General features: G+C 43.2%; 1 protein-coding gene across 11 annotated transcripts in view; it reads right to left on the minus strand.

Annotated features, from left to right (window-relative positions):
- The window catches only part of NEDD4L (NEDD4 like E3 ubiquitin protein ligase), a 198,335-nt gene that overhangs the window by 114,655 nt on the left and 55,943 nt on the right, over positions 1 to 27,737 (minus strand). For all 11 annotated transcript variants that reach the window (XM_075077889.1, XM_075077888.1, XM_075077893.1 and 8 more), the window contains one exon: positions 702 to 783. In XM_075077889.1, coding sequence (XP_074933990.1) covers positions 702 to 783 — 82 coding nt within the window. The remainder of the gene's footprint in view (positions 1 to 701; positions 784 to 27,737) is intronic.

The raw sequence follows: 27,737 nt of genomic DNA on the forward strand, positions 1-27,737 counted from the left end.
AAAATGACAACTCATTATTTTATTTTTCCTTTACTTTTCACATGGGTTATGGCTTTTTTCTTCTCTGCCATCACTACCAGTAAATTAAAAAAAAAAGAAAAAAATATTTCTTAGGGGCCTGATAATGACAAATATCCCCTGGTAGAATTTTTTTGTTTGGGTGGAATGAAATATAGCAAACAAAGAAAATGTAATTTTGGTTCTAATTTAGTGAAAACATTTTCAGTGCATTTCCAGGCTTTTCTTATAGCATATCTTCTGTCATTTGGCTATTTTAAATACCCATGTTAGGAATATATTTTGAAAATTGAAATTTTGAAAGGGAACATTAAGAAATCATAATTTTTGCTAAAAGTCAAATAAATGACAAATAAAAGAGTTTCTTAATTCTTCATTTCATCTATGTCTTTCATTAAAGACTTTGATAAAAGAAACAGTGAATGACACAATGAGATTTGATAAGCCCAGGTTTAGAGAATGATGTGCAACACATTAGGATTTTTTTTCTCTTGTTCTCCTGTCAAGAGATCATGCACACTGAAGATGCATGCACTTGTTTTCTTATTTTGGTTTAAAAAAATACATTATTCAGTTGCTATACATGTACACAGCAATTTAAGTAAGTGTTGTATTATGTTATAGAATTGTTTTCCAGTATTCTTAATATTTCCAAAACAATGGAATAAAGAGTACATACATACCTTTTTAATAGTTTTTGTCTGCACAAGAGCAAGCTCTCTGTTCTCATCTGCTACATACAAGGAAAGCTTCACATACGGGTCACTGCAAAAGAAGATGTCATGTTTAATGGGAATATAATTTTACAGCCAAATATAACTTCAGTATAAAACTGTTATTTCATTGGATAACAATAGCAGCTCTAAACACTTCTAGTGAAAGTGTTTTCAGTGAAACCTAGCAACAAGCTACCGAAACATTTAAAATATGTGTTTGAATATGATCAATTAAATACTGACAATAGCATTAAAGATAACTTGCAGCTTTGTCCCCTTGCTACGGACAAGAACCACTTGCTTGCATACAACTTATGCTCATGAGCACGCACATGGCAGTCCATTAAAATGACTCAAGAAAAAATTTGAGCCAAGGGTTTCAGATGAGGCTCGCTCTAACTAACCACTTGAGGTTGACAGGAAAGGGAACAGGAATTGTCTTGAAGAAATGGTTCCAATTTTATTGAACCATAAAACCAAGCTGCATGGTATCAGTGGTGATACCAGTATGGCCCTTCTGTCCATCCGATACCCCTGCCCAGATCCCGAGCTCTCCTACCCACTCCATGGGTCTCCTCCTCACCAGCTGGTCCACTGTGGTGCCTGCCACAAACAGACACTCGTACACTCATCTCACAGGCAACCCACACTTGTGGGTCCCCCGCAAATGCTGTCATGGACCCTCCCCCCATCTGGTACCCTTGCCTGGACCAAGGACCTCCTACTCCCTGGCTAGTCCAGCTTGGGGTATGTTAGTGAATGCCATGTGTACTCTCCCACGCACACCAGGCCTGGGGGAGATACAGATACGCACTCTGCCCAACAGCCAGCACCCAGACTGTGACCAGCAGCCCCCGCTCAGGCACTGGCACGGAGCCCCTCATCTGCATCTTGGATCATCTTAATGAAGAAGATGCTCCCACTTTCTGCATGCCCTTCTGTCCCGAATAGCACACTGACCCCGCTTCAGCTTATCTGGCCTTTCTCATTACCAGGTCACTGAAGATCAAACACTATGATAAAGGTTTGCGTAAATGCTTCAGCCTTCATTCAAATCCAATTTCCAAGGTCAGTGAAGCAGGGGGATCATTAAATTTGCAGCTATGGGGTATTATAACTGCTACCTTGAGCTCTGCAGAGTAGTAAGTAGAACCACTACTTGAGCTATTTTCCATTAGAGTTTATCGGCACTTTGGGAAAGCCTTGCCCACTGTTCCAGAACCAGCCAGCATCAACAAATCTGGCCTCAGATCTCGCCCCCAACCCCTCCTCTTCTTTTCAGAAGGAGAAGTAAGTAGAGATATTCCAGAGACCATAGAGCACTCTATGTCAGACACCTTTCAGAAATAAAACGGGCCCCTAAAGGAGGTCACTGCTTTCACCCTAAGTCCAGCTGCTTATCGCTGTTGCTGTGCTGCAGGTTTCTGTCCTCCTAATCTGTGTTTTCTAATTTCTTTCAGCATGTAGACAGCTGCTACCTGTAAGGAGTGATATGGAAGAAGGCTCCATGACACCAGTATGAGATGACAGTCTGCTAGATCCTTCCCAGTGCCAGCAGAAAAAAACTGCATTTGTTGGGAGCTCTAAACATTAGAGGACTCCACAAGATCTGAAAAAGGGAATCTTGTGTGCTACAGCAACCTGAAGCATGCTAGTGTGGTTTTGCAAATAATAGATTTAAATATAACCTTTCTTTTACGGAATAAACTAGCATGGCCACAAAAATGATCTGGGAGCTGCAATACCCCTCCTACAAGGAAAGGCTGAGAGAGTTGGCGTTGTTCAGCCTGGAGAAGAGGCAGCTCTGGGGACACCACCTTGCAGCCTTCCAATATATGAAGTGGCTTACAAGAGATGGAGTGAGAATTTTTAACCAAGGTCTGTAGTGACAGGACAGGGGGCAACAACAGCTTTAAACTGGAAGAGGACAGGTTTAGACTGGACGTAAGGAAGAAATGTTTTACAGTGAGGGTGGTGAGGCACTGGCACAGACTGCCTGGAGAAACTGTGGATACCCCATCCCTGGGGTGTTCAAGGCCAGGCTGGACGGGGCTCTGAGAACCTGGTCAGTGGAAGGTGGCCCTGCCCATGGCAGGGGGTTAGAAATAGATGATCTTTGAAGGTCCCTTCCAACCCAACCCATTCTACAACGCTATGATTCTATGTTGAAAGGACCCAACTGGGAAGAAAAAAACATGCTGCAGAAACAGAATAACTTTGTACAGGAATGTTAGAAAGTAGGACCGGCGCAGTGCCTCTGCTCAAAGAGAGGAAATGGGTGGAAGAATAAAACCAAGACAACTGCTTTGATGCTTCCCCTTCAAGATTGCAGCACAGTCAACTGGATGCCAGTCTAAGGTTTCCTGAAGGAGGGATAAACAACAGACATTCAGATTACCTACCATTTTATTTAGCAATTCAGACCCTCTCAAATATGTTTCTCTGATGCTTTATAAATTTTAAAAACAATTTTGTGACAGTATCACTACAGAATAATCAGCAGTTGAGTGTTCATTACACTAGATGCTTAATTGGAAAATAAAATACCACAGGAAGGTGAAAATAAAGTAAGAATATACGAGACCATCTTGGATTGATTACTGTATCAGTAGATGTGCATAAATGCATCTACTTAAATAGCAATTAAATTCAGCATTAAGCACCAAGGTTTAAAAGAAAAAGCAACACTGTGATTAAAAAGAAATGCTGATACTACTTTGGATTGCTTAATGCACTGTGCTGCCTAATATTTACTGGCAAAATAGCCTATTACAAGAAGCAGTAGAAACCAGATACCCATTGCAGCTTGCAGTTTGCAGCATGGGGGAGGAATCAAACAGAGCCTTTCTGACATAAGCCAATGTGAAGAAAGAAGTTTGTATGGAAGAAGGAGGACTAAAGTCAAAATTAAGGACCTCATAGGGCTGTGAAATGAAAGTCTTAACCCTAGCACTGCACAACATTAAGACCCTAAGAATGACTGCTGACACGCGAATCCACAGAAGCGTTTAGGCACGTTTGTGGATCTCGCATTCAAGCTTTTCTGCAGGTCTCGCCCTTAGTCTTAATTCAATGCTTAAACACTTAAGTTCATGTCTAAGGATACAGTTTTGCCTTCAGTTTTAGCTGCTCTAAGTCTGCTGCTGCTGCTGAAGTTAGCCTATCCTCTCCTTTGTCCATACATTCCTGCATCACTGCTAGTCAATCAGATCAGACAGCTGATGTGGCTGAAAAAAACACCACAGAAATAATAACGGTAATAATTACAAAGTGAGATTTTTCAGATATAAAAGCTCCCAGAAGACAGGGAGGAATAGAAATGGGATAAGGGGCGGGTAGGGCCTCACTTTCAATGGAAGCATGGACTCAGCTTAGCTTAAGCCAATTGTAAAACCTCACTCTTAAGTCACTTCTGGAATCGAAGCCTAGGAAGCATAATAATACTTTGATAGCAATTTTACTGCACAGGACATTGACAGTCATATGTAAAACTGAAACAGATCATACGGGTATAGGGGGACCTACACCTAAACATTACACTATTAGCTATGCACACTTGAAAAATGAAGTGTTCTTAAAGACAAGATTCTCTAATGCTAAATAGGTGGGAACAACACTCTCCCAGTTTTAAGTTACCAATCCATACTTGGGCAATGCTGTCTTCATGAACCCTTAGAAATACTAGAAATTCTTAATCCTAAAACATCCTGGATGAACTCTGTCTACAGAAAATGAAGAACTGTGAGGGTGGCAACAGATTCTTTAATATACTTTTTTTAAAAACAAGAGAATAATTACGTTTATTACAAATTTCAGTAAGAAAATTTTGCCTTTACTGAACAGAATGTTGACATCTCTGCCCACTGTAAAAGTTGGACAGATGGTCAGACTAAACTGTACCAGCAAAGTTCTCACTCTTGAGTGTGAGGTGGGAATTCATCTGAATGATGAGGTATTTGAGGCCATCCACTTACGTGCATTCATTTAGTTAAACTGGACACGTAGCAGACAGATACTATGAACCTAAGTAAGTGGACAGTGCTCTGCGTAAAGGTGTCTGACACCCCCCGCTACCCCGGCCACCTGCTCCAGCCTTTGCCTCGCCCCTCTTCAACGGCAGAACACCTCTGCATGGCGCCGTGCGCAGGGACGACTCGGAGGAAGGACTCGAGTTAAACGCAACAGGCGGTGGGGAACGAAGAGGTCACCTTCCAGACCAGTCAGTACCCCTCTCATTTCAGTGTGCAAGTGTGCTAACATTTGCTGTTCTGGGAAAGAGGATACGCATGAAGAAGCATCAAGGGAAAGGGCAGAAATTCTTATTTTTAAGTCACTATGTCATCTTCATGTTTTCTAAAGTCTCCCACCTGACTTAATCTTTCAACAGATTAAACATTGAAAATAAATAGAAAACACCACTTGTTAAGGACATCTTTAAGCCACATGAAATGCAGCCCCAGCTTGGGGTTTGGGTTTTATTTTTAGCTTTTTGATAGCAATGAGAATTTAAAAAGAAAAAAGGAAACTTTTAAATAGAGCATAAGGAAACAAGTTAAGAGGAAAAGAAACGAGACCTGAGATTTACCACTACAGTTTCTTATCCAGAAGCTGTGACTGATGTCATTTGATGACAGCTTATAGAAAAAGTTGTTTAAGTCACATTATCTTCTTTACATACTGCTAAATTCAGCATTTCATTCACAACTCTGGAAGCTGCAGCTGCCTAAACAGATCGGACAGTTGGTATTTTTTTTCTGTGCTTTGAACTTGTGATCTGTCCTAAAGAGCTGTGAAACTTCATGCGAAAGCTCTAGGAATGGAAGGATCAGAGAGCCAAACTCAGCAACCAGTGGCAGGCACAGCATCTCATTCACAGATTGTAGCTTCCAGACCAAAGTTTCCTTAAAGAACTTAGTTATGTGAAGAATAATCACCAGACACACAACTTCTGTTCACACCATCAGAAAATAAGAGGACAGGAGTATCAGATACCACAGAACAGAACACTAAATTTGCAACCGTTTTCTTCTCCACTCAGAATTAGCCGTAAGTAAGAAATATTGTTGAAGTCTATTAGGTTGCTTCTCTCACCACATAGTTCTAACTAACCCAGCAAAAGTTCACAGGAAATCATCTAACTTTTTTTCATTAGGACGCAGTTATCATGGTAGTCACACTGAGTCATGGCAAGGGCTAAAACCAGACACGCCTCCAAAATCACGACTCTGGGTGTCTTCTGTATCCAGGTGAAACATGGACTGAAATTTATTTTCAAGCACCATACATACCAGTTTTTAGTTTAAGAGAGACTGCAGGAGCCAAATGCTCAAGGAAGCATTGCAGTCAATCCTCTTGAGCTACATCTTTGTTCCGAGAAAGCTGTGGTTTTACATCAGCCAATTCACAGGAAGGTCTTAGTGAAAACAAGACAGTTTGTTACAGCTTATGGGTTTCAGCCAATTCCAGTGGGGATGGGGTTCTAGCACATCTAATTTCAGTGAAGTTACATCTAAATTAAATTGAAATATAGCAAAATAAATTGTTTCTCAGTCAGCAGATCTTAAAAAAATAAAATAATTTAAAAAGGGATGACTCAGGTGTCTTTCTACTGCAGTATCTAGCCCTCCAGAGTTCAGGAAGGCTTATTAGTTTCAGCACAGTGCTGCACTGAGCTATTTCCAAACATCTGGGTAGAGTTGTGACTCAGCTAAACAAACCCACCGGAAAAGAAAATACCAAGAAGAAAGCAGACGCTCCAAGGTGGCTCTGCAAAAACCAGTTCTGCCCAGCAAGGCCAGTGCCGAATTCACCGGATCCAGAGCTGGTACTTCAGCCGGGTGCCTACGCCCTCCAACGTCCGTAGATCACAGCACCCGTGCTACTCAGGCACCGGGAAAACTCAGACATTACCAACGTCCTTCCCCTCAGCTCCAGAGAACAGACTCCAACTGCAGAGGGCAAGGTAAAGTAAATATTTACCACAACTTTTCTGCAACTCTGTTCTTTCAAATACTGCTAAAGTTACATGTTATATTTCCACAAGGATTTCACTCCCCTCTCCCATAGGACACTTGACTGATTCTTACAAGACTGCTAAACAAAACTTCCAAAAACTAACACAATTTTGCTTGAACCACAAAACACCTCATAGCCAGAATGTGTCAGTGTTAAAGAGCACATTCTTTCTGAAGAGAGGAGCCGTTAAAGAACTTCCACTGCAGAGGCATTACTGTGCCATAAGTAATCACTTTTTTAATGCTAGGAACATGTTCTGACACTCTGAACTTCAGACTTCATAAACTCAAAGACCTTTTCGTGATAAGTGTTGTTAAAGAAAAGGTCAAGTTGACAGTAATTAAGGTTATGTTTTCTTTGTTTGTTTGGGTTTGGTTTGTTTGCTTTGGGTTTTTTGGTTTTGTTTCTTTGTGCTATTCCTCCTATACCTTGGTGCCCTGCCATCTTCAAACTTCCATCATTGCTCACAAATGAAGGCTCATCCTCTTGAACACTAGCATTACCTGCAAAACTTCTTCAGGAAATTCAAAACTCATTTCAGGGCAGAGATGCAGGAGACCAAGGGTGCTGAAACATCTCCTTAATGAAAACATACAAGACGAGGAGCCTTCAAACAAGGTGAATTCACTGCATGTTCAAAGGCCTGCAACTGCAAATGCCAGGCCCCTACTGTAGAACAGTAACTGCTATTAAAAACTAAGCAGACCGTTCAACCACCCTAGTCATGAAAACTTAATAATATGGTTCCACCACTAGAACACTGGCTCTCAGATGTTGATTTAGCTCAAAACCACAAACCCCAAACAAACACAAACCAAACCCAGACAAACACAAACCAGGCCATTTCTTTCAAGACTCCCAGAAAGAACAACAGGAACACAAGAAATGAAGATGAAAGGTTCAGAACTTCAGAATGCCCCAAAATATATACAGTCAGCCTGCCTGTGTTTCTCATGGAGAGATTGTAAAGCAGAAACAATCCACTCAATCCTAAGCTCAGGCGTTTCACCTAAAGGGCAGATTAAAAGCAATCAGCCCCGGTCACCCGTGCACAGAAGGCGCCTGTTACTGGGCTGTTCACCAGCCAGAACACACGGCCACGTTCACAGTATGCTACCACACTCTCTCTATCGCCGTAGGACTTTCGACACCTATACATAATCGACCAGGTTTACAGAAGGACTCGAGAGCTGGCCCGCAGCAGCCTTAGGCTTTCTATCCACTAGGAGCTGCAATGAGCACTAGCACGCTGACACCAGCGGAAGCACAGCTGAGCCCGGGAAGGCCTGGATGCAGATCCAGCAAGTACAACGGGCAGTGAAGGCACAACCATGACCCACAAACAAAAGCATACATCACACAGAAGGAAGTAGGCACCAAATTTAGTAAAGAAATTTTAGTGGGTGGAAAAATACCATTAATAATACCAGGGAAAGTGGAAAGGGGAAGAATGGTAGATGCACTTGATACCCCAGAGCACTATAAAAGAATATGATTATTGAAACCTTGTTTACTGAAAACTGAATATACAGATTCAACCAAAACAAAGTCAAACTGAAATCCAAAAGGGTACACACATCTTGTTCCCCAAAGAAGACATCTACTTTGCTTAGTAATTTCAGTTTACCCATTCAATTCTGGATGGAAGACATACTGGATGTACCTGGATGGTGCATCTATTTGAGACATGAACATGCATGGATACTCCTCTCCTCTCCACTCCCCTCTCTCCCCAAATGCTGGGATCCTCCAAACCCAGGATCACAGACCGAAGTAGCTCTCGGGGCACTACTCAGCTAAATCCTGGTAACACTAGGGAGGAAGAGGAATATGAGCTGGATTAAATAACAGTAGTGGATCATGAAAAGGCTTTTTTTCGTAAGTCACCTTGAAAATGAGTGTAATGGAAGCGCAATATTTTTTCTTTTTTAAGCAGTGCAGACAGAAAGGAGGGAGCAAAGCAGCAGCCAAGACGTGGTTTGACACTGCCAGGCCTGCCCCGCTGTCCAGGCCGGGCAGGGCACCCTCCCCGTCAGACACCACGGGTACCAGACGGTGGCAGGCTGACCACCCCGGCTCCGCGCACGCACACCGTTACCGGATTACTGGGCAGCCTGGGTGCATATAAGGCTACAGGAACTATACCTCCAACGGGAGGTGTTTCAGACCCCCAAATCCACATGCCCCAAAGGGCCAAGGGGCTGCTTCTCATCCACACTGCCAGCAACAGGGGCTGCATGGGTGCACATGAGAGAGACAGGGAGACCAGAATTTTGGAGGATTGCACGTGGACAGCTTAGAGGTGATCATTCGCCCTTTGTAAGCATCTCGTATTGCTGCAACCCAGTGTGACCACACAGCTGACCCTGCTTTGAGAACAACGCTGGACTAGAGGCCTCCTAAGGTCCCTTCGAGACTGAATTTTCCCATAGCCCTATAACTATACTCAAGTAAAAATATTAGCTCTCATTGATCCCAGAGTCTGCTTTTAAAACCACACATCCAAACAACTTCATGCTTGGTCCATACCACAGCTACCACCCTTGTTTAACGATTTCTGCACCCAGTGTATTTCAAGGGAAGTACTTTCTTGTTCCAAATGTAAAGTTTCAAATCACGTTGTACACAGCTCATTAATTTAGATTATGTTCTGTACAGAATAGTTAAAACATAAAAAGATTAATATTTATAAATGTAAGTGTGGTCAAGGACTTAGCTACTTTTTAAAAAAATTAATAAATCAGAAAAAAATATCGTTGAATAGTCTGAGTAATCATACTGCAACTTACTCCTTAATCCACCACATTAACCCTTTTTTTTGCCTTCCCCCCTCGTTTTGGTGTCACTCCCAGTTTCCAAAGACTTTTGATTACATTTGGCTCCTCTGCACTGCATGCTTCAGCGAGCCAACCATGCAACATATGACCATTCTTCAACAAATTTCTGAAGTAACATGACAGAGTTTCCAACAGCCATAAATATAATTAGGCAATTCTTTACATTGCAGTTACATAAACTCTTAGTGACTAGAATATATCTGACTAATATTAAACTCTTGGCGTTTGGAAGTCTATAAATAAAACACACAGTAAAGCTTTTAAGAAACTTGTTACTCAGAATCAGGCTCAGATTGCAACAGCTAAATAAACCATCTAATTTTTAAGTGCCACTAATTCTGCAGCTCCAGATGAAATATATGGGTTTGTACGTCCACAGAAAGAAAAGCCTCACTTGTCTGAAACGACTGCAGAATTAGAGCTCTGTTAGCAGAGCAAGGACATGAAGACAGCTTTACAGGATTCAACATGAGTTGTCCCAAAAGGGTTGCAGAAAATGAGAGAAGATTATCAAAAATAATTCATAATATAATTTGCCTTTTCATCCTCAGTCACCCAATTCCATTTTTAAAAATTAGATTCAGGTGAAAAATGCACAGTATTTTAAACACTTAGCAAGCAATACTTTTCTATTTTTGTGGAAAAAATACCCAACAATGTATCTTGTTAAGTTTCTAAATAATTCTGCATTTGTTACATAACAAAATCATTACCAGCATGCCCTTACTGTACTCAGTGAAAACAGGAAAGGGTGAAAGCATTTGTTCCACTACCTTTAACCGTTCCACATGGTTTGATGTGCAAAAAATTTAAACCTACTCCCTGCCAATAATTTATGATTTGAAAATCTCTTCCTGGCATTAGCATACATTTAACCAGAAAAAGTCAGAACGAACTCAAATTCTTAATGAACATTAAAATTGGCCCTCCATTTAAGAACAAGCAAACAAACACCTGAAGAAAACCCACAAAACACTCATTACAAACTTTTGTTGCACAGTGAATCCCTAGCACAATAAAACCCCAGATTATCTTTTTTAAGACTATCTATATTTATGAAGCAGGTGCTTCTGCTCCTCTGTAAGGAAACACTGACCGGAGTTAGCCGAGCGTTCACCGTGCAGCAGCGCACACCATCACGCCATCACACTTCCCGAACAGACCTTGCTCTCGCACCACCGTCGGGTTTGTCGCTGCCGGCAGCGGCAGCAGCACCCGTCTGTGTCAGTGCACAGGCATGGCCACCCAGCTGCTCTGGGAGCCCCCGTGTCGGCAGCCCCAACTCCGGGCTTGGGCTGCTGAGAGCTTCTGCAGGGAATTAAGGTGGGGTGACCGAAACAGGTAACTCGTCCAAAAGCACAGCTTGCTCCTGCAGCAGCGCTGGCCAAGCTGCTCCCACCTCAGCTCCCGAACAGTTCGAGTTCGCTTCTTGATACGTTGAGGTGGAACAGCAGTTCGGTTTACCCAATACACCTGGCTGCAAAACACAGCGGCCCCGCTGGTGCACCGCAAGCTGTTCAGCTGTCACCACCGCAGGGGAAAAACTGCTGCAAGGCAGATAGGGCAGAGAGCTGAGGTTAGCGACCCCTCCAACCGAATCATCACAAACCACATGCCAACAGCGTAGAGAAGGTCTGTCCCACCTCCTCACTGCAGTCAACACGTCAACTGCCACAGAGCCTCCTGTGCCCCAACACAACCACCACGGCTTCTGTATCAGCTCCTCTCTGCTAGAGCTGACACTTAACCCACGGCCACCTTACAGCACCCACTGTCTAACAGGAACAGGGATACAGAAGAATCCCCACTGCCCATACCAGTACCAGCCCAGTTACAAGGGTGCCAAGACAGGATTTTGTAACTCATACTTCAAGCCTGCACTACCTCAGAGTTCTTGCGTGACCTCTAGACCACCTCTTCTCTCTGCTCCTCTCAGCATTGGTAGCACAAGACACATACGCACCAAGCAAAACCAAATCAACTGTTATTACTAGTAAAATGCAGTCTCTTATTCCCGATCTCCGCGGCTGCCAAGCGTACCAGACACTACGCAGTACCAATGGGTTTCCTCACTTAGCATGAATCCATACTGCCACACCAGGCCTTATTAAGTTAAAATAACGCGGACCTATCATTGAGATACAGGTTAATACCTGCAGAATGATGCCGGTGTCTAACTCCTCCTTATTAAGAAATCTCATCCCATACATGTCTGTCAGCTGCTCTGTTAAGTAACACAACAGAAGTTCCCGAGATCAGTATCTACTAGGGAACACTGAACAAGCTACAAAGTAAACGACAACAGACTGGCTGAGACTTCTTGGAGGGCAGGCATAGTAAAAGCATTGAGCAAACTGGTGAAGAACCCGAAGAATGGGAAAAGAATGAAAGAAGCAGATCCACAATTAAGAATGTAACTATAGTAGCAAAACAAAATATACAAAAGGTATCCCAGAGAACAGACACTAAAAGCCAAAGGAGTAGAAGCAATGGAGAAACTTTACAATGGCCAATTGTACCATGAAGTCCCACCTAAAAGCAAGTATTCTAGATGAACATGCCATCTTTGCAAGGTAAAACTGGTACTGACATGGATGATCCATTAGACAACAACATGAAGATCAGGAAAATTGAGAAAAATTTGCAGAAGAACAAAATATAGCATATCTGATTCAAAAACCACTGGAAAAAATATCAGCAAAATAGAATGAAACATACACAAAGACAAGAGGAAGTACCAGGTTCCTGTCTAATGGCGGTATTTGTAGAAGCCTTAAAGAAAGGACATCCTGATGATCCAGATCACAGAAGACAACAATAAATGAGACCCCTGCTGAGAGTACTCAGAAAAAAACAACAAACCGATTAGGTTAGAGGGAACTTCTGAGCACGGAAAGCAGGCTCTCATCAGTTTGAAGTTGTACTTGCCAGTTATTTTCACCCTGAAACTGATGGATTAAAAGGAGGGGAGGCAGGGAATTAAAATGAAGTATTGTCTTCTTGACTTTTGTAAGGCAGACAGATTCATTCTTGAAGACAGCATTACAAAAATTCCCATATGGCGCTTCTGGTAACCATAATTACAAGTGATGTATGAATACTTCCATTGTGCTCTAAAAATAAGTTGAAAATAAAGCAACTCATTCCACAGCTCCTCATGAGCGTCAGTCTCTGACTTGAATCACTGCTGATTTGCATCACGTTTTAAAACTGAGGGCTAGGCAAGTTTAAGAGCATGACACTGGATGAGCAGAATTAAGCCCTTCAGTTCATGTAGGTGACATCATATATCTGACGTATGTTTGAACTAAGAGGTTTGCAATTTGCTTGGAAAACTCATTGTAAAGGTAGCTTTGATAAAAAGTATTGGTTTTGTCTTGGGAAGAGGGTGAAAGATTAAATGAAGAAATTAGCAAAATAATAAAGTAGAAAACTACAAGTAGAAGACAACCTGTACAATTTTTACATCAGTACCAGTGTTAAAATGCAACCTTAATGAAATCTGCAACCCTAATGAAACCTGCAACATGACAAATTGACAAAATCATGGACTTCTGGAAAGTGGTTGAAAGCTGTTAATATAGTTAAAAATCCAAGTGAAAATTTACACAGGTGTTCTAGTAGAATTATTGTAATGACAGAGAGTAGATATAGAAAATGAGATATAAGTCTGGAGCCTGGGGCCAGTACAGATGGCAGTTCTTTATGGCCAGCCCCGTACCCAGCTTCACACTGGCCAGCTCTCAGGCAGAAGGATTTACCGCACCAAAGAGACAGACTGACAGAGAAAGCCACATCGTGCAAGCAAGGCCCCTGTGACCAAGAGGCTGTCCACTGAAGGAACGACCGACTGTAGCAGCAGGACATTGTAAACCTACGTTTAGCAGAACAGAGAGTAATTTTAGAACACCCTCTTGGTCTGTGAAGGTATTTCTTGATGAAAGAGAAGCTATTTTTAAAATGAAGATTTAGTGGGGATGCAGGGTGAAGTATGTAGAAGTTTCTTCTACCTGCTGTAGGGCTCCTTCTTTCCAGAGAGTGCTGCAGAAATGACACCAAAAAGCCAATCTCAGGTGCCTTCATAATAAAATGCAACATAATAAAAAGGGGAAAAAAACCCTCCAGGTGCAGCGAAGGAGACAGGCACAGCTATACTCACAGTCTGAAAGGTTACAGGTTTTAATGCTTTAAATTTCTTACACTTGACAATGTCATCACCCACTAAGATCAGAAGTCAGCAGATATATTCAGTGTGTAGTATTAGGCATTCAAAGGACTAAGCAGGGTTTTGAAGTCAGGTTTTTGTAACGAGAAATGAGCCTGGTCGTTACCATACTAGTGGCTGGAGATGAATGGGAGTTGGTTTCTTGAACACTTGTCTATAATATTCCTCTTCACAAAATCCCAAAACAACTAAAAACAATAATCTCATCTATCCTGACACGATCTGCCTAAACCTAAAGAGAGTGTCAATGACCGCTCACATTAACGGAACTTTAAAGCTGATAACAGTTCTTTGGAGAATAAACTGGAATCCTAAGACAATGACGTTAATAAGAAAAGTTATGTTAATCATAATCACAAGTTAGCGCAAAGAGAGTTTGGAAGAGCAACAACTATAAAAACAAATCTGAGGTCTGAAGAAATCCTCTTCCCGACCTTCTGAAATCCCTCGGACATTCAGAATTATTAATTTGCCATGGTTTTGCCAACTCTCAGTATTTGGTATTTTCTTCAAGCCCAAGCAATTGTAGATAGATAATTATCATCTTTCATTTGAACCTCAGCTTGAGAAGGCAAGCTTCCAGTTGTTCTTGTGGAGGACATAGAAAGCACTGAAGACTTAAAAACTCTGAAAACAAAACGAAAAAAAAAAAAAAAACAAAACAGATCACCATCCTTTAAAAAATGTTATTTCAGAGTACTATGAAACTGGGGCCCATGAGTAGTTTCCTGTTTGTTCACTTGAGTCTGGAACTGCATTTGCTATATATTCTTGAAACAGCTTTGAAAGAAAGTCTCAAGACATCTTTTGCCAGTGACCCAACATATTATTTATTTATTTAAGCCACAAAAGAAGGGGGTGGAGAGCACAGGCATATGTGAAAGAACAATGAATCTACTAAGCCCTACACGGCTCTATTTTTATTTTAAAAGCTGAAACCGCCTCCCCAAGTATAAAATTTAGTATCACTTGTTATGCAAGTGCGTGCATGCCAAGCTTGTCACACGAAGGCAAACTTCATATTTCAAAATAGCCTTATTGTTTCAAAGGAAACAAGCCTTGCACAAGATGATAATTTTGCTTCTGTAAGAAATGCAGGAGCGTTGCCTTTGTGATACCCCTTTCCTGCCTCTGTTCCACATACATGAAAGGAACACATCAGCAGCTCATGTAATTCCATCTGCAGAAATACGAACACCCTCAAACATGAAAGTAGAGAAGGCTTTTTCCTGAAGTGATATCCAAATCCAGTTCTTTCCATGGTTTTGAGGGGACCCCATCTCTCTACTAGTTAATTTTCATCCAACACCTTTTCCCACCCACTCATCCCATCAAACCTACCTGCGCTCTCTTTAGTGTCCCGTGGTGGGGAGATGTAATAAAAACCTTCTAGAGGCCCTCAAGGCACATGCCTCCCTCTGTTCCCAAAGAATATAAAGCTGAATATTTTAACATTCCCCAAAGTGACTAAATTTAGATTTATATCAAGTACATTTGTAGATCTCAGGTCATCATCTTCCCGTGAAACCAGGAACGTTAAGGTTTGTCCAGTTTGGAGAAAAGGCGGCTGAGAGGCAGCCTCATCGCTCTCTGCTGCTTCCTGAGGAGGGGACATGGGGACGGTGGGGCTGAGCTCTTCTCCCTGGCACCCAGGGACAGGATGCCTGGGAATGGATCAAAGCTGAGCCAGGGGAGGCTCAGGCTGGACATGAGGAAGCATGTCACTACTGAGAGGGTGATCAAACCCTGGAACAGGCTTCCTGGAGAGGTGGTCGATGCCCCAAGCCCGTCAGGGTTTAAGAGGTATTTGGACAATGCCCTTGATAACATGCTCTCAACTTCTGGTCAGCCCTGAAGCGGTCAGGCAGTTGGACTAGATGGTCGTTGTAGGTGCCTTCAGCTGAAAGAGTCTATCCTATTCCATAGCTGTGACTCCTTCATGTCCAGTTCTAACAACCTGTATGCTGAAGACTATCTGTTTCTGCTGTTTAGTTTTGAACTCTGAGACTTGTCAAAAGACTCTTTTGCATCACTTTGCAGAGAGAAGGAAGCAAGCATCATCCTACCTGCCTGCAGACTGACGCCAGCCTCGCTCGGCTGTTGCAGAGAGCAGTTGCTGCAGCCCCTGGCCTTCACAAGTCACACTCAACCATAACTGAGGCAGACACCAGGACAGACAGAATTTTAACCTAACTGCTGTGAAATTTGATGGAAGCAGAATGCGTTTGAAATTGCTACTGACTTACACTATTGCACTGAAATGTGAGGAAGCTCTCTACATAGTTTGCCAGTGCTTATCCCCTCCTCAACTGGAGCAACAGAAGCACACCAGCCTGCCACTTTCCAGGCGTGACAGATGGAATACAAGAGAAGTAAAATGTACCGGGAAAGGGGCACCAGAGCAATTAAACCTGCCAGAACTCACTTGTCACATTTTTTATAACATATTTATGTTACACCCCAGTCTGAACGCAGGTAATATTTATTCTCACCAGGGTACTGTAAAGGTTAGAAAATGCCAGCGCTAGCACAATTCGTTAAGATGCACAAAAAATCCTCCCAGTTACTGAAGACAAATCAAACTCTAGGCTTCATTTCATGCTGAGATCTGTGCCTTACAAGCACCATCTCCCAGACTGTAAGACATGCCTGCTGGGGAGGCAAAGAGCCAAGCTACGGTGTGGCTGAAGGTCACTGCATGTTTCTCCAGTCGTGCTCTTTTAAACTTGTATGGGGATATTATCTGAAACAGCTCTCGAGAAAGTGCTCAATATTCCCAAACCTTTGCCATATAAAAATTTTTAGTGCAAACAGCCATGCACATCATTTGGTACAGGCACCTAGAGATACGCTTATGCTACAGTTACAGAAGTGGACATGTACGGGCACCTCAATTAGCTCTGCCCATGGCAGCTTAGCACTTCGTATGAACTTACTCCAGCAGGACACTCAGGCAAATTTGCAGGCTGTCGTCTGCATGTACTATTGTACTATATGTGCTATTGTAGATGCACTTTTACAGCCAATATGCCTTCAGAAATGTAATTTACTGATTCAGGTCCGTAAAATATACCATCTTCAAAAATATCCATCTCAATGCATCTCCATAAAGTTATGGGAGCCACATGAACAGCAATTAACGTCAGGGCTGAAGCAGACAATACTTGGCAAGAGGAAGCTCCCTGAGCTTGAAGATGTTCTACAGAATCATTTAAGCACACTCAGAGACAACTCTGTGTGCATGCACTTAGTAGAGCTTAAAAAGCAATCGATAATTTTTTTTAAAATCCCACAGTTTTGCTTGGTGCTTGTTAGTTTCAAAGAGGTGATGGAAACAAAATCCAAAATATGCACCATTTAACAAGATTAGAATAATAATGAGATACTTCTAACAAAGTTTTATGAAAAGCAGTAAAAACAATGTTGTAAGGCAGAATATCTCAGAGTCAATACCCATTCTTCCTGGTGAATTTCCCTGGTCCTGCCACTGTAAGAAGGAAGACAATGAAAATATACAGAAATTACCTACAAGAAATGCTTCAGAACATATCATCTGCATTTGCTCACTGTTTTTTATTCTAGCATGGGGTTCATCTTCCTGTCTGTACCACATAAAATCCATTATGAATTCTTCCAAAAGAGAAACAAGATTTTGCTCTCAGCTTCATACAAGTCTCATGCACTGTGACTAAACGCAAAGCATGAAGTGACTAACCGCACTAGAATAAAGAAGCATCGCTTTCAAGACAAGAAAACCTTACCTTATCCTTCACTGAAAAGCCAAACGTGCAATCCGCTGTGTCTAAGCATCCCAAAACCTCACCTCTCCATACCAAATCCCAGAGCCTTGTTACAGGCCTCACATTTTTTTTCTAGTTTATTTTCCAAAGAAAGGCTTGCACCTCCTCTGGCACTACAAGAAATTTAGCAAGGCTTTATTCAAAGAGCTGCTAGAGATAATGACTCACATCATAGACAGCTGCAAAGAAGTGCCTGTGGGTGAAAAGGGGAGTTAAAAATTATATATCAAACTCCACCTACAGTGTCTCCACCTTCCTAGGTTGTTCCTATAAAATGCTGTGTTCTAATAAAGAGTAACAAGACCAGATTCCTTTTGCATTTTTCCTTTACGGAAAAATTCCAAGAGCATAAAGAAAAGCCCAGTTTTCTAAACTTGTCTCACAAAGTATCTTTTGATCTTATGAAACAGATGGAAGTGTAAACATATGTATTTTTTCATTTCCCTTGAGGCCATTTTTTGTGATTGTAAGGCAAAGGTAAACAGATGCTCTGACAGAGAACCTGCATACACCAGCCCCTAGATCTGAATTCTTCCGATGCTGTTTCACACTCCCAAAATACCTTCACAAGTTCTAAAACCCAGCAGAAAGAAAAAAAATTTCAATGACACCTGACTTTTGGAACAGAAAAGTTCAACACAAGAATTCCAGGCAGCATCCCTACCAATGCATACCACACGCCGGTTGCGTTCAGAAACAGGCTTATCCAGCTTGACACACACAGACAAGAGAAGCCACAACTTCAAGGACACTTTAAAAGACGTAATTGAGCACTGCTGCTAGAAGCTGGCTCACCCCACCACTTGCTCCCATCCCTGTGCTCTCCCCTCTTCTATCAAGCACATACCTCACGCAACAGAGATGAAAGACAGGGAAATAAACTTGGGTTAAGCCTGCCTGCCTTCCTTCCATCCAGGCTGTCATAAGCCCGGTCTAGGTCCTTCATCCAGTTCACCACAAAGCCTCATAAATGCCTGTGCTGGTTGGTGGAAGAGGTGGCGGAAGGTGGAACGAGCAGCTGTGGCAGAGGGCAATGGACTCGTCCCCACCACACCACGTGCTGGTCTGGTGAGGCTCCCGGGCAGAACTGCTTTGGTCTCTCCCTACTGCCCTGAAGAGCCCCACTGCCACTGCCACCACCCCCTTTTGTGTCAGAGGGGACAAGGTGAGCCACAGGACCAAACTGAAGACTGTTAGCTATTTTTGCCAGGTTTTCTTCTCAGCAAAGAAAAGAATTATACAAGCAAGAATCCAGCCATACTGATTTAGCAAGTGTAAATAGTCATCCTACCCTCAGAAAGCTTGGCTCACCACCGAGGCTGTCAGCCCATCCACCAGGCACAGGTCACAAGAGGCCCCTGTGTCCTCAGCTGCTGCAGGCAGACACCCGAATCCTGACATGGGAGCAGAATTATATTTGACAAAAGTAAAAGGCAAAAAGCAAAGGAAATGTACAATTAGTCTGTGGAATTCACTGTGGTTAGGGAATTAGCCAGGTTCAAAAGGGACCAAGCTGGTCACATGCATAATAGTAGTCAGCTAATTACATCAAAAACTTTGGAATCCTCTTAGCTGAAGTCTCATGTTAATCTTTAGTTACCAAGGTAAAACTGAAACTTAGGAGAAGCACATTATTTTCTTGCTAATATAGGTTGAATTAGCTGGTAAAGATTACTATGAAGGCCAGACTTCCAACAATCTCAGATTAAAAAATCCTGAACTCAGGCTTAAAAGGAAATTTAACTCAGGACAGTCTGCTAAATATGAGGTTTCCAGTGCAAAATAAGGATCTGGCTATCTTTCCTCTTCAGTGATTTGAGTGGTCCTTATTCTGCAGCCTGCACTAGGAAAGAAAATAATACCCTCTCAGGCAGGGAGGCAGGTTATTTTTCTAGCTATTTCATACCCTTCCCATATGAAGTCTTCACCACAAGCAAACAGGTTTCACGGTGATTCCTCCTTTTTAAGCACCATTCAAACCTGCCCCACAGTCTGGGAAACAACATCATAGTTTAAAGAGCACTAAGAAGCAAGAAAGAAGAAAACATAACCCTGAAAATCACTTGTTCCAGGGATGCTACTTCTACCAGTCCAATTTCAGCGCAGCACACAGCTGCTGTTGGCGAGCCTCATTTACGTGTTTCAGAGAGAACGTCTTTTGCTTTGTGCAGATGGAAACAACATGAAGTTTGCGACTGAAGAAAGCCGTTTTGCAACCACCCCAAAGCACACTGTGTGTTACTGGGAGTGGGAAACAGCAACCAGACCAGAGAAGTAAAAGCGATATGGATTGCCCCATACCCCGTAATGTCTCAAAGTGCAAAGTGTTGTCACGTGGTTACTAATGGACAGGCACGTTTGCCAGCTTCTTTCCTAAAAGCATCTGTACTCCCAAGGCCCAGAGATTTATAGGCAGCTGAGCTGCCATAACCCACATTGCTAGGACAGACCTAAGGGACAAGCAACATGCTGTGCTTGAGCTCACGTCCCGACTAGTGCTTTCCAGGACAGCTGAGATCACTATGAACATCTACCTTAAAAGCGACAGAAACTGACTTACAGAAGGAGGGAGGTCTGGTAGCCTCTCTTACATAAGGACCTACCTTTGCACAACTGCAGTTCTTATGCATAATAAAGTCACATGAAACTGGTAAATGCCTCGCCTAATATAATTTATTATTAGAAATTTACGTGGCAGATCCCAAATAACTCTAGCTTCCGCTGGGACAGCTTAGAACACTGAAGTCCTTAAGTGTGTCTCTCTGAAACCACACGCATCATGCCAAGTGTGACAGCAAATACCCTGCAAAAGAAGCAACTGTTTTTCACATTGTATTATCCTCAGTGTTACAGGAATAAACTGAAAAAGTGTCAGGTAATAAAGCAAACATATCAGTAAAGCCAGTGATAATGTTATCCCTATTTCCAACAATTAAAGGCTAGATCTTCAGCTATCTGATTGTCTCAGAACGCAATGTAAATTTCTAACTAGAAACATGTATTTTAGCAGTACCAACTAGAGAGAGTGACATCTTGTCATAACCAGCCACAGAAAGTTTGTATAGAACCAAGTCAAGCACAAAACGTAGCCAAAATAAAGGAACTCAAACGCCACTCAGTAACCTCCACCCTCACCTCAGTATCTTCAGCTCTTTAGGGCTGTGTCAGGTATATCAGAACAGCTACTCATGCCTGTTCTTTGTCATCCACATCTTGTTATTGCTATGGGGAGTCCTCCTGCTGTCTCATTTATGGGACACTCCCCGCGCCGAACAGCCGGCCTTAACACCAGTGAATTTACACAACAAGCGTGAACAGTGTTCTTGCAGACCCCCTCTCCTTGGACTGATCCATTACTCTCCCCTTCAACCCACTCCCAGCTGATACACCAAATCTATTTTCAGTTAAGAAAACAAAAAAAACCCAATTCTTTTCCTTCCACAACATGGCCCTCTGTGTAGGATAGTCTCAATCAAAAGATAAACAGCGCTGAAACTGTTAATCAGACTGGACGCACCATTCCTCAGTGTTAAACAAAACACAGTATTATTCTCCAGGAATGCAGTGGAAGCTGAATCATTAGCACGTGAAATAAGATAAAACATTCAAGACAATCAGTGGAGACAAATGACTCGTACGTTAGGGATGATCAAGTGCAGCATGCTGAATACTAGGACTAATAACAGAAGAATACAGCAAAGAACGATGAATTCATTATTTACGTTGTACAATACATGACAACATCTTTTAAATCTTGACTTCCAATAACCTCAGAGAACATAGATAGAGACATAAACTAAAAACTCACAAAATAAATGACTGATGTTTCTATTACATTTTGATTTTAAGGAAAGCAGCAGAAGGAAAAGTTTCCTGCTATTTATCCCAAGTACAGAAGACAGCAAGTCCCGTGTAAAAGCACTACCATTAGGAGACGTGCATGACTGACCTCCACAACAGGAGGGGAGCTTGGCAACAGGGTTGGGTTTCGTGAATTATATTCCCCAGCGATTACTGTGTCAACAATTGAATGAAAAATGCAGGCTATGCAAACACCTCACAGAAGGCAGTTGGCCTCTATTGTTTCCAATGAGTAGCCTGACATTGTATAGGTTAGGCAACGACATGCCCCCACGTCCTTTGCTGGTGCTGGCCAACTCCACTCACCTCAGCCACATAAACTCTAAATAGCACGTACACTATTAAAGGCCGCAAACCTTTAAAGTCATTAGTAGGTAGAAGGCCAAACTGTTAGACAACGCAAACATCATTCAATCATCCTTCCCCCAGTCGGAGCAGATGTGTAAATGTCTATCTCTATTGTTTCACTTTGAAATATTTTATATCATTATTTTCTCTCCTATGTGAAAACTGAAAAGTTTGTGGTCTCCCGGGTCAGCATGCTCTCTTATCCACCACCCTTGGCAAGCCAGTCTTCAATGCTACTGAAGGATGTGGCGACACAGCTATGTAAAATTCTCCACCCTCCAGAAAAGATGTGTATCATGTGCTTATCGCTGAGAAACAAAATTTCATTTATTACTCCTAAGAAATGCTACATTACTCTTCACCCAACTGTATGAGGTAGGTCTGAACTTCCATCTGTTTGAGCAGCCCCTTCCTAAGGGTTTTCTCCCAGAAACTCAGGAGACATACTTCTGAACAGAACTTATCCCTTATCTTCTGGTGCAGACATGGCTTTAGCTTCAAGACGGCATGCATTTGCTATCCAGAAGATGGTTTTCCAAGACTGCAGTTTAATTAAATTGCCATTCTACACTGAGAGTGGTCAGGAACCATAAGTTGCCAAAAGCTCCCAGAAACCAAAATTTGTGGGTGCTGCAGGAAGTCTAATTAATTAAAAAGGAATTACTACTAAACAACTGAGAGTACAACACTGAATACCACACCAGGGAAAATAAATACAACCCAGCCCAGCAACATCTCAATCAGGATTGTCCTTATTAGAGACCCACACCTCAGACCTGCCTCGCTTCAGCCTCAGCAGACAGCAGCTGACTCCAATTCTCTACACGAAGTCACATTTCCAGTACAGCACAAGGCCTAAGCTGAACACAGTACAGGCTTCGATAGCGTCTGGCACCCGTTAACTGATGCTATCAACATAAACGAGAAATTCCTTATGCAAACGAGCGACTGATTCTGTCTCCAGCTGCCCTTGTGTTGCACCAGGGGCACTGCTGCTCCCAGCTGTGCTGGAACCAGTGCCGGTACCGCGTGGCCATGATGGGGCTCTATCACCAAAATTCAGCAACTGGCCCGTGCCGGCTGAGGAGAGAGGCTGGGATGCAAAGTATAGCATTACAAGAGGAATTCTTCTATTCGTGCGTGATTCGACTGATCGCTATTTAACACACACGGGCTGCTGTTTTGCAAAGGAGCTCTAACTCTGTGGTGTCCTCATCCGTCTGCTTCTCTCCTCACGCAGGCATCAGAAGCTCGGCCAGGCGGGACGCCCCAGGCCACGGCTGCTCCTACCACATCCACACACAGCCGCTCTGGCAAGCCACAGCTCCTGAGGCCTTCTGTTTTAACCACAACTCATTGCCTTGCATTATAAAAACGCATCAAAAACTACATTAAACGTGTTATTATGTTCACAAAGCAGTTAAAAGAGGGCCAAACTGCCTGTGCAGCCTCGGTGCGCAGGCACTGTGCGTCTGCAAATACACGGTCGCACACGCTTTTGCCCCCCACAGCTGCAACCCCTGCACCTTCGAATGCAACGCATGCCCACGTTTTTTCTTTCATCCCAGTTTGTTTTATTCAGTGTTCAGCCTTGTTCTGAAGACTGGATGATTGATTTTTTCACAGACTTTTCTCAAGCTCCAATTTCCAGGGTATTGGACTACTTTCACAACCATTAATCCTGACCCTGCAACACCAATGGAAACCAAGGGCTGGCACTTTTCCACATTTACCTATCCAAGACAATGAAGAGAAAACAGAAGAAAACAAAACCTCATTAAGTAATTTTCTGTGCTGCTTCTCTACGCTTAAGGCTGTTTCTCTCACTTTTTCCCCCACTCCTCTGCCTGTTCAGTCTTTTTGCCCTTTCCTAAATACGCTTTTCCAGAGGTGCTGCTGCGCCACTGGTGGGCTCGGCCGTGCCCTGCGCTGGGATGGCTGCGGAACCGGCTGGAACCAGCCAGAGCCAGCCCTGTCCGGCACCGGGCAGAGACCCGCCCCCCTCACAGAGACGCCCGCAGCACCACTGCCTGCACCTGGACATGGATGCCCAACATGCTGACACACTTAATACCCAGTTCTTGAAGAGTACTTAGTATTCCACAGCATTTTATGACTATATTAATGTCGCTTCTGCAGGCAGGTATAAGTTGCTTCTGTATTCCGAGCCATACAGATACAAACTACAGTTTGCATCAGCTCTGGCGCTTGTCAGACAACATCAGGAGCTGACTCAGTCAACTAAACTCAATAAAAAATGGTCTTCTCCCCATTTGCCACAAAAAAAGAAGGCAGACCGTTTTCTGCTGGGTTTATGAACTCAGCTGCCTCAGCACATGGCCCTGCAAGAACTCGGTGCAGGAACTGGGGCCCGTGGCGAGCGGAAGGAGCACGGGCAGAGACTTCGGTTCTTCCCGAGATGGAGAGCTGCAGGGTGGAAGCACGTTCTCACTTCTTACCACCATCTTGCTCAGAAACAGCAGATTCCAGGGCACAGGAGGTTCACCTCCTAAAGACAGCGCTTTCAGACACAAGACATGAAAATCCGTTTCCTCTCCATCTCAGCTGGTATCACGCTAAGAGCACTCAAGACACCCATTCTCCACAGCTGCATTAGGAAAGCAGTCATAGGATGAACTAAGTGAAATCTTGAAAGGCACGAGGCACCTTTAGTAACAGAAATATCATCTTTAAGTAACAGAAACACAGTTAACAGCAACGTTTTGTACGCCAGAACAGGAGGAAAAAACAAATCAAGGCAAGAAAATTCTTCCTTATTTTAGGGATGATAGGAAATTTGCCTTGAGTCATCACCTCAGATTAAGTTCTTAGGTACAAAGATGGTTATTTGTCATAAGAATGTGTTTATTAAGATGGATTTAAGAAAAGCTTGTTTGTACAGGGGTTGCCTGTCAAAGCTCTGCAGCTACATCTATAAAGAGGAGGCAGCTCCTTTCAAATAAGGTAAAGGGAGGCTGCAGACATGAATTACCAAAGAGAACAGCTTCAAGAACACTAATCAAAAATCGCTGAGAGGAGGAGTTCAGTTCTGTTCTGGTGTGCTATTACTCATTGTTGCAATGAGGTTTTGATGAGATTCACCATCACGCTTTCCATCTTATCAAACTGCTCCTTCTGGCAAAGGTACAAGGGAACACAGTGAAGTGCAGGGCTAAGATGAGCCATTTCCCCACGAGATAGTTTCAAATCAGTCTGCAGTGTCCCACTCAGTAAATATTTACACATCTCCTCAGACATACAACTAACTGCTAAAATTAAGAAGTGATCTTTTAAAATGGTTAGTTTTCCAACTCTGGTCACATAGGTCAACATTATCTCTCAAATAAAGGACTCCTGAATAAGCCCTGTTTTTCATTTTATTTCTGCTCTCTGTAGATATTTATAAAACTTGTATAAATTTATAAAACACTCACATGCAACAAGCATGTTAAAAGCCACACAGTTTGCATGTTAATAATGGGCACCGGGTAGAGAAGTAAGTGACAGAGCAGTGTTTTGACAGCATCCAAACTACGAGGCAGAAAAATAAGGAAGCCCTGTCACGCTAAGCCAGCTGTAACACAAACACACAGTCACTACAGAAATACCTCCGACTACTCTATCTGCTCAATGAACTCATGAAGAAAAGGACCTGGGGGTCCTGGCGGACACCAGGCTGACCACGAGCCAGCCACATGCCCTTGCCCCAAAGAAGGCTAATGGTATCCTGGGCCGCTTTAGGCTAAGCATTGCCAGCAGGCCAATGGAGGGGATCCTTCATCTCTGCTCAGCACTGGTGAGGCCACATGAGGAGTCCTGTGTCCAGCGCTGGGCTCCTCAGTACGAGAGAGACACAGACATACCAGAGAGAGTCCAACAAAGGGCCACAAAGATGATCAAGGGACTCCTTATACGAGTAGAGAGATCTGGGTCTGTTCACCTGGAGAAGAGAAGGCTCTGGAGGACCTTATCCATGTGCATACATACCTGATGGGAAGCGATGAGGCTGAGGGAGCCAGACTCTTCTCACTGTTGCCCTGAGACAGGACTAGACACAACAGGCACAAATGGAAAACACAAAATTCCATCTGAACACAAGAAATCTCTTTCTCACTGTGAGTGTGGCCAAACACTGGAACAGGCTGCCAGAGGCTGCAGAGTCTCGGTCTGTCGAAGCCAAACTGCTCGCAATGCTGTGCAACCTGTTCGGGGTTGGACTGGAGACTGCCAGAGACTCCTCCAACCTCAGCTGTTCTGTGATTCTCTGCTAAGGCTGAACAGAGAGGTTTAGTGGCCTCTGATGTTAGAGCACTCAATTTTGCACCTCAGAACTGAGAAACATCTCACAGCACTGTTAGAAACCCTAATTTTAAGAGAAATGCACCTCTTTGTTGAAGGGCCCTATTCAGTGACAAAGCCATTAACTATAGGATTACTCTGTACTACTGAACTAGAATCAGCTCTGGAAAACCGACCTTGGTCTTGGGTTTCTATTTCAAAATACAAGTTAGGGGAAACAAACCTTTAAATTAATTCTAGAGGATTATATATTTGCTCACAAAATAATAGTTCTGGAGCAGCACTCCCATGTATCTACTCCAAAGCTCTTTACAAAGGAGCCCAAAACTGCAATCCTCTTCATGCTGTTTGGAAGAGTAAGGAACACAAGGAGAGACCCAAACTTCGATCACCACCTAGGGTCTTTTACTTTTGCCACACAGCTGAAAATTTAGTGCTACATTTCCTTATGGGTATTATTGAAATATCTTCTCATTTACCTTCTATTCATAAAACAGTTCAAGGACATTATTTTTTTTACTTCTCAGAACAAGAACACCAGCATCTCGGTTTTCTGTAGCCCAGAAAACAGTAACCCGACAGCACTTCATAGAAACGTAATCAGCATCAAACCCCGGAGAGCTTTACTTCACCTAGGGCAGGGAAAAGGAAAAGGAAACACCGTGGATTTTTCCTCATAATTTTGCCTCACCCCCTCCTTAGGTATGACTTGCACCCACTCATGAGGGCTGCACACAGGCACACACCTGCACTCTCTTTGCGGTTCTAATAAGCCTACTAAAAAAGGGAACTGAAAGTTAACGTCTGTCCCTAACTCACCCGACATGATTCCACAGCAAAGCCCGAGAATACAAAAAGACTGTTTCTTGGCAGTGTGTCCGAAGTAAAGCTTCGGGCTGCGAGTGCACATCACTTTCCTCCCCCCAGTAGTGGAGCAGCACTTTTGGAGTAATAATACACGATTGCCCTGGGGGGGACACACCAAACAGGCTTTATAGCAAGATGAAGGGGCAGCTGCACAGTCCCATAGGCAACAACCATGCAGGCTCACCAACCTTGTGAACGGAGCTTGGTTACTTGGGCTTGTGGAAGCGGGTCCTTAAACCTGTTCAGAGCAGTACTTTGTGGAGCCAGCAGCAAGTCTGGTGCTGTCAGGCCCCTGGAGCAGCAAACGTGTTCCTCCGCAGGGCCCTTGTCTTTGCGAAAGAGGGCAGGTACCTCCACCTCCAGTACGCCTGCCCATCTGCGTACTGGCACGCCCTGCCCTCCGAGCACCCCCAATCCCCGGCCGTGCAAAGGGGGCGAGTTAAGGGCTGGCTTGTGCACCCCAACACCGCAGGTGCCAGCCTGGGAGCCTTCTGAGACAGAAACGAGAAATGAGTAGTTCCAGCATCCTGGTTAATTTGCATCAAAAAGTTCAATTTAGAGGCTAATCCGCAATTTATTACCTCCTAAAACATGGGCAGAGGTAGCTGGGTGAATGCTTTTCCTTCTCTCAGGTAGAACTGGCAGGCATGAAACACAAAATTGCATGCCACTATATTCAAGCTCCTAGAGATGTTATTTTTTAAATTATTTCAAAAATGGAGCTCACAAGTTAGGACAGGCTGAGATGCAT

Source organism: Phalacrocorax aristotelis, chromosome W, assembly GCF_949628215.1.
Source record: "Phalacrocorax aristotelis chromosome W, bGulAri2.1, whole genome shotgun sequence".
Taxonomy (NCBI): domain Eukaryota; kingdom Metazoa; phylum Chordata; class Aves; order Suliformes; family Phalacrocoracidae; genus Phalacrocorax; species Phalacrocorax aristotelis.